Here is an 11,689-nt window from a genome sequence, read left to right on the forward strand (position 1 = left end):
TATGGAAGTGTTGGGCAACCTAAATAAACTAGGGAATTCACCATAACTTTAAGAAAGAGTCGAGGACTGTCAAAAAAAATGTTGAGAAATATTAAAATTCGTGTTGAGTTTCATTAGTAATGACGTTGAACCAAACCATCGGAAATGTTGAAACTGAAATATAAAATGTTGCATTGTAATATTAAAAATGTTGAACCCACAAAAAATGTTGAGACTGAAAATGTAAAATGTTGAGTTTCACTAATAAATATGCTGGACAAAGAAATGAAAATGTTAAAGTCGAATATATAATGTTGGGTTCAAGGAGTATAAATGTTGAACCAAACCATCGGTAATGTTGAATCTTAAATATAAAATATTGCATTGAAATACTATAAATGTTAAACCATTTCATCAGAAATAATGAGACTGTAAATATAAATATGTTGAATTATATTCATAGAGATGTTGAGACTATTCATTGGAAATGTTGAAACTGAATATAAAATGTTGGTCAACTGGAGAACGGAGATGTTAAATATGTTGAATTATATTCATAGAGATGTTGAGACTATTCATTGGAAATGTTGAAACTGAATAGAAATGTTGGTCAACTGGAGAACGGAGATGTTGGAGCTGAAACTATAAAGAAATATATGTTGCTTAAACAAGTTAAGGTCAATGAAATGTTGGTGAGGAAAAATGTTGAGCCTATTTCGTTTGGAGTTTTTTCTCATTCACCTTTTTATGTAAAAATGTTGAGACAGTCCATCTAAAATATTGATTTATAAGAAACGTAATAAAACATAGTTATTTTGGATCTCATTTTGTTGCATTAATTCCAAATAACATGATGGTCCAAACGGAATTAAAAATGAAGTTACGGTTTGAGAGAAAAAATGAAATCAAAATTTCAAATCCAAAGAAAACCCTTCGCGTCACTCCTCCGTAGCACCCAGCGGGATATTGACACGTGTCAGCTCCTTTCCAACAAACTAGCTGCATGCATGCGCATTGAGTGGCTTTGCTGCATGCTGTTTTATCCGATACATTCATTTGGCTTTGCACGGATCTCAAATATTGGAAGATTAGATGAAAGTTTTCTTCCGGAAGATGTATAAGTTCTACGGTGGTAGCCGGAGGCCGGTTGATCGCGATCGCCCGGCCCGCGCGTTTCGACGGGTTTTGGGCGATCTGGGCCCAAATCAGGCCCATATCAGCTGCTGTCCCGGCTTGTCGGAGTCGGACTCTCGGACCCAAGCTAAAACGTCGCCCAATCTTCTTCTCTCTGAAGCTCCCGCGCGTCAACCCGTGTTGCCTGCCTGCACAGCTGCCGCGCGTCAAGGTGATGTGCGTGAAGGCCGCCGGCGGCGCAGCCGGCACGTCACGCGCTAGTACCCCCGGAATCAAAGAGGCACTCACGCTGTCACGCACGCACGTGTGGGTCGCCGTCCCAATGCACGTGCCCGCTTGGCTGCGGCCGCGGAAGCATGGCCCTCGTCACGCAAGCGCGTTCGGCCTCGGCAGAGTTCAACACTACCAGCGCGCGCGCGACCGGCTGGTTCGTCTGGAGTATGACTAGCAGTGCACTTCCCAGATCGTTGCGTTTCGCGGAGGCCGCGTGAAGAATCTTGACCATCGAGCAAAGATGTACTCTGCTATTCGTAAGCAAGATCCAGACGCCATTGCCAGAAACCACGACGCTGCTTCATCGTGGCAGGTACTGGCCACGCCAAGACCGGCGTGCGGCTCTGGATCATGCTACAAGGAGAGATCTATGGTTGACCGCGCGCCACCGCCCACCGGGAAGGCAGCAAGGAGGAACCCATGTACACCTACACCTATAAGCACTTGGAGCGATGTGTAGCCTGATGCCATTGCAGCCATAGATCCACGCATCACGTATCCAATCGTGCTGTAGTGTGCCGAGCTGACCTTATAGGAGGACCCTCTCGTGTAGCTCCCACCACTGCATCGCTGCCTGCCCCGTACGATCCTCTCGAGTTCTCGACAGTCTACAGTGTCGAACACGTGAAGGATCCGCTCATTTAAACGACAAGCGCGTGGTACAATGCTCTGGAGCATCCTCTGCTGCCGGCCGCAGGCGTGCTTCACAATTCAGGCCTTGTTTAGTTGGTCAATTTGGGAGATGCAAAATTCCTGTTCCAGCACTGTAGGACACTGTAACGTTTCGTTTGTATTTATGAATTATTGTCCAAATATTGACTAATTAGGCTCAAAAGATTCGTCTCGCAAAGTACAACAAAACTGTGCAATGAGTTTTTAATTTCGTCTACATTTAGTACTCCATGCATGTACCGTAAGTTTGATGTGATGTGGAATCTTCTTTTTGCATAGTGTCAAAGTTGGGAGTTGGGAGGTAACTAAATATGGCCTCAGACCATCAGCTCCTTCACTTGTACTTATGTACCGGACATGTGCGACACCTGCGCTCACTTTCCAGGAAAAAGCCGGGACGAAAGCCCAAAACCATGTGACCATGCATCCAGCGTACAGCGATCGTTGCTCTCAACCTTCCCCTTGCTCGTCCGCAAGAATCAACGGCGACGATCCTGCAACTGGAATTCAGATAACCGAGCAATGGTCTCGCGACTATCACGCTGATGAAATGAACAATGCAGCTTTAAGAGTTTACTAGCATGGAAACGAGTCAAATTGCTAGCGACAAATACAGGCATCGTAACTAGATCGACAACTGACCATGGCACTAGCCCGCCCTTGACACAACTCAAACTTTATTCCAAGCTAATCCATCAAAGAGGTTATTTATCAACTTCGACTCGAGCACACCAACAACCGATCACAACAGAGTAGTTCTAACGACGACCGAGTCTTGACAGAAGAAAGCCCTTACACTGAGAGTTTCAACAAGACCCAACAAACATCCCGCTTCACAGCAGACAAACACAAACCAAAATGCAACACTTCTTCCATTCTAAGCTTAGCCTTTCCACAAGCTTCAGATTGTTTTGTTGAAAGGTAGATGCAATCAAGCCCGCTCGACCATATATTCGATGAGAGGTTTCTGCAGCCTCCCCTCGCCGCGCTCTGTTATGGTCAGCCTCCGTGCTACTTTCATGAAGTCACTGCATAAACAGAATGAAATGATTTAGGTACATCGTACATGCCTGTTTGACAAAGATATCATATACTAGCATATGCACCATAGAATAGACATGGCTCAAAAGGTAAATAAAGCTAAAGATATTGAGGAAGGTCTCACCTGAATGGTTCTTCACCAGTATGCTTGACAGCACCAGCGGCGTCGCGGTAATGGAGGTGGCTCATTATTTCTGCTTTCTCGATTCCGAACATGTCAGCTAACTGACCATACAGCTCTTCATATGATCCAAAGACAGACAAATCTATGGTCCGACCAACATCCTCTGATTCCATAAATACCTTGCAATGCCCAGCTTCTAACCCAAGCTCTGAAGCCTCACGACCTTGAGATGAGAAACCAATGCAAATAGATGAACCGGAACCGTCAGATACATTTCCTGTCTTCTGTGCATTGCCATCAGATGAACCGTTTCCAGTAACCTCAGGGGAGAATGTTTCCCTTGATCCACCAGAATTCATCTGCTGCTCGGTAAGGATAGGCTTTCCAAACAGCATTATATGGGGTTTCTTTCTGTCATCAGATTTCTCTGTGCCCTGTGGTGTGCCAATTGTCAACAAGCAAGAGACACTCTCTTTGACTGGAGCACTGGTGATCACAAAACCCTTGGATATGCGCGATTGCGGAGTGATAGCATCAAGTCGGTTAAAACCGCTGCCTTGGAACAGACCGAGGTGCAGCTTGTTAAGCTGGTGGTCTGTTAGGGGTAAACCGAATTGAGCATGCCTGGCTCCCTGTATGCCTGCAGGAGCGTTGTCCGGGAAACAGCAAATGGGGCTGTTGCTTGGACCAAGTGGGTTGCCGTGGAAAACTGGATTCAACAGCTGACCGTCAAACGGAAAGTCAGGATGTTGGGGCATCCGCAACTTCTTTCTAGGTGGAGAAAATGGTCCCAGGTGAATGGGCGGAATGCTTGATACAAGCTCCACCAGCCATGGGTTGACACATTTCACATTTTGCAGCAAATCTGGTTCATCCCATGTCACCTGCAACAAATTTGCAACTATAAGAATGGGCAAAAAGACAGTGCAGAAAGTGAAAGAATATCCTGGTGCTTGCTGAGATAATAAGGACAAAAGAAGCACCAAACAATGAATTGTTACAAAAATTTCAAAAGTAAACTCTTCTACAGTTGAAAAAGAAATTCTTTGTACATCGGTTATATTATTGATGACATCAGAGACAATATAAGCTAGTGAGCTTCCAATGTCTCACTTAACACTACTAGCAAGACACCTCCCTTCATATTCCTATATTGCCTGTAAAGCTATTTATCAAGGCAATTCCAAGACAACCAAAACAGACTACGGTAAAGAGAGATGGAGAACAAACAGGTGGAACTAATGATAGATCAATATTATTGCTAGTACGTCAACATCTCTTTCTCAAGGTACAAATGTACAATGCTAGGCTGCAATTAAGGATCAGCTACCAATCCTGTAAGGCATTGATCATACAGGCAAATGCAAGGTACAGCCATTAACTCGGGAAAAGGACCAATTGATTCAGGAGTTCAGGACCGGGATCTGTTATATATAATTGGATGTTTGTTGGAAGTATGTGAATGTAATATTAGTTCACTCCCCACGTTTCAATTTCATCTAGACGCATGTAAATCAGATCATGTTTGCAAGAGAGGATCCATACACGTATCAAACAAAACCTCCATATTTCCTAACGCCTCCTGATCCTAACAAAATGATGCTTATCAGCTTTTAAAATGTGCAGAGGCAGACACAGAAAGCTTAGCAGCTAAAAGATGCTGCAAACTGGACCTGTCATCTATGATGATAGGAGACATGAGCGATAGATAAATAAAGTTGTAGAAGATGATGGGACCGATCTCAGTTCTCACTTCTCAGTGGCCAGAAGAGACTGACGAAACATTCTAACAATTTGAAGACAATACGTTCCATCATAGGTAAAGCGGGTTTTATGGTTAGAACTGTGCCCAATTTGTTCCCATCCTAGTCTAACACAACAAGACATGTAGTTTTGTGCCTGCCTACGCATCTCTCCCAATTAAGCCTCCGACGTCTAATTTCATGATTAAAATTTTGTCCAGTAATCTAAAGCCTTGCCGGAGCTTAGTGTGGGCTACAAACATGTGAGCACCACACCCTGTGAACTGGTCATATTTTAGATGCACCTAGTGCCAGTAAGAGCACCTCAAGCAAAGATCACCTTTGCTACATTGAACTAATAGTTCCACAAGAGCCGTTAATTTTCAGAGGGCACTCAAGAAGTAAGTTCAAAAGTAGTACACATCAGTTAATAATGCAGTATGGCATATAAGTAATGGGTGATATGAGTTAAATGGAACCTGAAGAAGCCTCCACGGCGAATTCGACCATCGAATTGGATCAGCAACCTGAACAGAAGCTATCGTCCCCATAAACCAGCTGATCCTTGACGAATCCTCTGTCTCAAATGCCATCTTGAACCTCATCCCTGGGCACCAATGATTCCTCATCGCGTTCTGCACCGATGCAGCCTTCACAACAAACTCAGGTGTGCTAGCCCTCGGGTAGTACACCACCTCAAATGGTTGTCCCCTCGACGCTAGGCTTGCGGCCTCGACGACATCTGCGATCTTCACCTTCCCCATGCCTCTCATGTACCCCCCAGGCCCCTTCATCATCTTACTCTCCTCATCCTTCAAGAACGCCGAGAAGGCCCCGTACCCGGGGGCGTTCCAGCCGGACATGCACTCCATGCCACCGCAGGACACCCGCTTGGCACGGCGTATCCCGACGCAGAGCTCGCCGTGCTCGGTGCGCAGGAAGACGATGGAGTCCCCCGCGACGAGCTTCTTCTGGTTGACGAAGGTGCTCCAGCCCGTGGTGAGCAAATGCCGGCGCGGCGTGCCCCGGTAAATGTGTCGGAACTTCCAGACCTCCCCGTGCACGTCCTTGGCGAGCACCGTCTGCACCGGCGGGTCGGCCCGGTAGTCGAGCTTGGGGAAGATGGTCTCGGCGCAGTATCGCGGCACCGAGAAGCCGCCGCCGTTGTTGGCGTCAGACTGCGTGAGCGTCTTGGCGAAGGAGGACAGCTTCTCCCGCGCGTCCGCGGGGTCGCCGCCGAGCTCGTCGGGGTCCCGGAGGTCCGCCTCGCCGGAGGGCGCGACGGGCACGAGGCGGATCTTGGCGAACACCTCGTCCGTCTCTGGATCGGCCAGGAAGCGCACCCCGGCGACGCAGCAGAGCACGAGTGGCGGGAGCCCGCGCGGCCCCGCCGCGGCTGCGAGCTCCGCGGCGCCGCCGCCGTGCGCGTGCTCCGCGTGGCCCTGCGGGAAGTAGTAGACGCGGGAGCGCGCGGGGGGCATCTGCACCATGCCGCCGGCGCACGCGTGCCACAGCTGCGGGTCAAGGCACCTCTCGTCGCCCGCCTCCTTCATGGCGTCCTCGTCCTCCTCCTCCGTCGTCGTGTTCCTCCACGGCCACCAAACGCGATCACTGTCCGCCAGAGCAACCTGCCACGTCCCCCATTAATCGCACTGGCCCAAGGAGTGCGAAACCACCCCACGCAACGCAACCCCACGGGGAACGAAAAGAAAAGCAAAGCAATTGGAGCGGAGCGGGGGCGAAAGCAACAGCGGGCAATACCTCCTCCGCCCGCGCGCATGGCTTCCAACTGGCAGATCGTGGGGGTGCGCCGGCCGCAACCGCTGCTCCGGGAGGAAGACGCTGGCAGCACCGGGCAACGCGGAGGAGAAAATCTACATCAGGGCCGGCATCCGCCCGCCCCCGCAAGGCTGCAACGACACCCCCTCCCAAGCTTCGGTTGCCCCAGCCCCCCGGCAGATGAGATGAAATCTTCCCGGCGGCGAGGACGAGGGTGAGGTGGTGGCGTGGGGTGATGCTACAGCGGCGAACACAGTGGGTTGGAATTATGGCGAGGCCTCGGGCGCCTCTCTCCTTGTTGGTGAATGGTGATGAGTGCCGCTCGCCTCGCTTCGCTGCCGCGGGCAGTAGCACAGGCACAGCCCCAGTGGTGGAGCCGCGGCCCCACCGGATCCGCCACGCCCGCGCGAACAGCGAACAGCCGCGCGGCACAGGGACGGCGACACCTACCTCCTGCCCCGTGGGAGGTCATGACACGTGGGGCCGAGCACGCGCAGGGCCCCGCATGCCGGCGAGCGGATTTCCTGCTGTCGGTGGGGTGCGGTAGGAGTGAGGAGTGACTAGGCTCCGTTCCGTTTTCGCCGGCAGTGTGATCGTGCCCGTTTGAACTTTGAACTCATCTTAAGCTGGTTGGGCTCGACTATTTCCCAATCCAAGGTAACCTAGGTTCAAAATTATATAATATTACGGTCGTTTCTTATCGAAACGGATCTTTAAATTTGCCCCTAATCTCAACTGACAAGCAATTTTATTGGTAACTGTTGGATCTCAAGATGGTTTTAGACAGTTCTACCACTTTACCATAGCTTAGCTACTGTTCTCTTGGGCCGCCAGTGATGAAGAACAGCCCGGCGATAAAGAAGTAAAGAACACACACTGCACACCTAGTTTGTGTAGAAAGCTCACGCATTTGCGATCTCCTCTGGAACAAGTAAACCATGACTCGCAACAGAGCGGACCGGATCATGTGGCATGCCCGTCGATCTCCCAGCCCCTCGCCCTGATCTTCAGCGACCGCGCCGAGCCATTTCCAGCGCGGACGAACGGCCGGAGAGTGCCGACTTGACGAGAGATCGTAGCAAGGGGATGCATGGGCCAGGGCGGTCTGGCTCGGATTTGTAATCGCGACACAGGATCGATCGCGATCATTTGATCTCGAGGATGAAACCGTGCATAGTGTTTGGTGGCTGCTAGCTTAATTAGTTTTTTTTTCATTTCTTTTCTCCGATCCTTGTGTGGACAACGCAACAAACACAAACAGTGAAGCTGGAGGACCAGCACACACGAACTCCACTGTGCGCGTGTTCCGATCCGCTGGTCCCGGCCCGGCCGCTTAGCTCCAGATCGACCGCAGCAAGAAAAAAAACGGGCTCGATCGCCTCGGATCAGCACGTGAAAATGTTCCTGACGAGGCTCGGCGCGGCAAAGATTTGTTGCAGAAAACGACGGCGGCGGCGTAGCGAAACTGCTGGTATGGCGCGTCCGGTTCGCACCGAGATCGATCGCGTCGTCTTCGTTGGATCCAGAAACCAGCGGGGAGGCGCCGTGCACGGGGGGGTAGGGGGCTCGGCGCTCGGCGACGCCGCGCGCGCATCCAGGCCGCTCGTGGCGACGGCCGTGTCCCCCGGCGGCAGCTGCGTGCTTGCGTTGCGTGCTCGGCCTCCGGTTAATCAGCGTCGTCGACGAAAGATTTCGTCGTCCTCAGCGAGCGAGCGAGAGTGATGACCAAACCGAGCTAGGCACGCCCGTCTCCGGGGACGGATCGGGAACCGGAAAGGGAAGTGCAGCGAACTCTCGCCATCGTTGTCGCGTCTTCTTTCGTTACAGGCTTATTACTACAGCTCGCGCGGGTTCCGTGGATTCGCAAGCAACCCGGTGCTCCTACGCCTCCGTGTTTGTTTTCGCGTCGTCTTGCACGAACATTTCGATGGTGAAGTCACTGCCTGGTGTCTGCCAAAATATTTGATGGTAAAGTATCGCAACCCAGATAAAAAAAAACTTTGTCTTCACACATTACTAAGACTTCGACTTAAATTTATCATGGTGCACTAAATCATCTAGGCAGTTTATTCCTACAGCAAATGAATACTCCCTCCGTCCTCGGAAAAATATCCCTTTAATTCTATACTAATTAAATCATTTTATATTTGATCAAATTTATATAAAAATATATCAACGTTTTTTGAGCGGTAGAAATTGAACGCGGTTTCCCAATGTGTCACCACCGGGGCCTGCTCATTCATCCCCGTTCCCATCCCAGCCGTTGGATGCTCTCAACCACCACCCTATCACCGAGCGCCGAGCAAGAGAACAAAAGCTACCCCTCCCCTTTGACCCGTGAACAGTGCCCTGGAAACCCCAACCGGGCTCTGACGTCAGCGGCCACCCCGTCCCGTACTCCCGTCCGTCCAAGACCAAGCGCACGTGGTCCCACGGCGGCAGGCAACAGCGACCCCTCATTCACGGGAGCGCCGACGTCACCGCCAAGCCAACCCCCCCGTGCTGTTGCTATCCGCGGGCGTTGTCCGTTGCGGGGCCGACGTGGCGCTGCCGCAGCGGCCGGCGCCCGGTGGCTCTCCGATACTGGTACCGCCGGGTGGGGGCTGGACCGTTATGGGCCGGGCCGGGGCGTGCCGGTCTGGACCACGCCGCCGTCGCTCGCTGTAGCGTTGTCTGCAAGGACGGGTTCCTGTCGCGCGCTGCAGCTCCCCGCCTACGGTCTGCGCCTGCGCTGTTGGTCTCATGTCTGATCGCCGCCTATCAGATGGTGTTGGAGTAAAAACGTACGTGCTCCCACTCCCAGCGTTGTTTTTGAGGGTGAAGTAGAAGTACCATGCATTTCAGCGGCAACAAATTTTACTGTCTGCAAGCTCGAGTATTATACCAGGACAAGTCCTTGACGTACGATGTCACTGGCAGACTTATTACAGTATTATACCAGGACAAGTCCAGCGTTGTACGCTGAACAGTGAACACTACCACACCACCACTGTGGACGGCACGGCAACGATCTCACCTGCCGCCGTCGCAGCGCTTTCCCCGTCCGTCCGGCCGATCGGACCGGACGTGCGCCGCTACGTCGTACGTACCTTTTACCAAACCAACTGTGGCTCACTACTCCGGTAGTCCGGTACCACACCTCGACGTACGTACGTTCGCATGCATCGTGTTCGTGTCGTCGCTGTCGTGTCGCGGTGGCGTAGTGCGTCCATTTACGCTGCCGCCGTACTGCGTGGTGGTACCCCATGCCACCACTGTTCCGCGCGACGTGACAGCGGCGGAACCCCGGATCCCCCGGATGTCTGTTTCGCTCGCACTCGCGCTGCCGGGGCTGTGCCGCGGGTTTTCCAGTTTTGGCCTGCGTCGCGGCGGCCTCCTCGGTGCATTGAAAAGGAAGCCATTGGGAGAGGGAGAGAGAGGGACAGGGCGACATGAACAGGTCACCGTATCCGCTGTTTGGGAGGTTGGATGAGGCGGGCGTGCTCACATGCGCGTGTTGGTAGGGTTGGGTGGTGTCTTGTTGAGATCGCGGTAACTGGAACAGGCGGTTGTTTTTACTACTGGCGGTAACATCTGTGGATAGGAGAGTCAGGGAGGACTGGACAGGGTTTCAAAGATTGCCTCGGGATCGGCGCGGCGGGTTTTGACCGGGGGGAGCAGCTTCCCGACTGCCGAGCGGGGCGAGCGAGCCGAGGTGGCACCAATTAATCCCGGGCCAGCAATTCCTTGCCAGTGCCGTGACGTCACCCGGAGCTGACCCGGCCTGGGGAGCATCGCCCTCGGAACTGCCGTCTCGAAATTCAGAGGCCTACACGGCTATCCCGGTCTCCCCTGGGAACAGGGTGTTTGTTACCCGCCACATTCTACCACATCTAATTTTGGATAAGTTTAATTAAATTGTTAAGCGTTTGATTGAACAACTAATCTTTGGTAAGATTTTTTGTAAGATTTTTTAAACTTCACATGTCATAGAGATAAAAAATATGGCAAGATTTCTTTTGCCATGGCAAAATGTGGCTTCAAATTTCTTTACCATATTTTCTCGTGGCTTGCCACACTTGCCAAAAGTTAGGTGTGGTAAATGGTGGAGATTAATGGTTAGAGTAATGATCCACCTGACGGAATTAAGACACTGCCCCATCAAAACTACAAGTGCAAAAGCTAGCCCGGGCGTCCATGGACGGACATGGAGTACGAGCCCTTGATCTGCATCCTGGAATGACTCTGCCGTCGGTCACTCGATCAGTGGTTAACGACACAGATCGGTGCCGCGTCGTGCGTGCGTGCCAAAAGATGACGAGGACGATGCCTCGGCGTCTTGGGAATTAGCGTGCATGTGTGCGTGCAGCCTCGATCCAGCCAGCCAGGGACACCGCTGGCCTGGAGTGGCGCCGCCGCCGCCGTTCCGCCTCGCCTCGCACGTGAAGTGGGCCGGCACCGTGCCCGTGCATCGCGCGACCGCCCCCGCCGCCGGCACCGCGCCGTGGGGATCCGCTCGGGTCAACGGCAAAGCAGCCATCCTGTCTGTCTGGCACCATCCATCCCATCCCGCGCGCGCACGCTACCTGCTTCTCTTCCGATTCCGGACGAACCTTCTCCTCTTCTCCGCCACCTCGCGTCGATCCGCACGTCGCCGCTGCTTGCTGAAGAAGCGCGGTGCCGCCGGCCGGCCGGCCGGCTCTCCAAGCCGCGGCGTGCAGTTCGGCCGTCACGTCGTCGGCTGCAGGCGCCGCGCGGCGGCTTGCATGCTACATCCCTAGGAGGCTAGGGGACAGAGGCAAATAATACCACCTAGCTAGCAAAATACAGTGCTCCGGATCGCGACGACACAGCAGCGATACGATAACGTAGAACGCCGCCGTTTTATCCAGCTATCCTTCCTGAAGACCCAAGGCATGCCAGCTCTCCATGGCCTCTCTGATCGTGTCGATCCTTCAGGTTCAAG

General features: G+C 52.3%; 1 protein-coding gene across 1 annotated transcript; it reads right to left on the bottom strand.

Annotated features, from left to right (window-relative positions):
- Window positions 1–2,635: 2,635 nt before the first annotated feature.
- LOC101785366 (auxin response factor 22) lies at window positions 2,636–7,061 on the bottom strand. Its single transcript, XM_004982782.3, has 4 exons — window positions 6,727–7,061; window positions 5,445–6,593; window positions 3,224–4,107; window positions 2,636–3,086 (listed from the first exon to the last, which is right to left on the bottom strand). The coding sequence occupies exons 2-4, from the start codon at window positions 6,516–6,518 to the stop codon at window positions 2,990–2,992; spliced, it is 2,055 nt and encodes a 684-aa protein (XP_004982839.1). The 5' UTR covers window positions 6,519–6,593; window positions 6,727–7,061; the 3' UTR covers window positions 2,636–2,989.
- Window positions 7,062–11,689: the final 4,628 nt, after the last annotated feature.

This window comes from Setaria italica, chromosome IX (genome assembly GCF_000263155.2).
Source record: "Setaria italica strain Yugu1 chromosome IX, Setaria_italica_v2.0, whole genome shotgun sequence".
Classification (NCBI taxonomy): Eukaryota; Viridiplantae; Streptophyta; class Magnoliopsida; order Poales; family Poaceae; genus Setaria; species Setaria italica.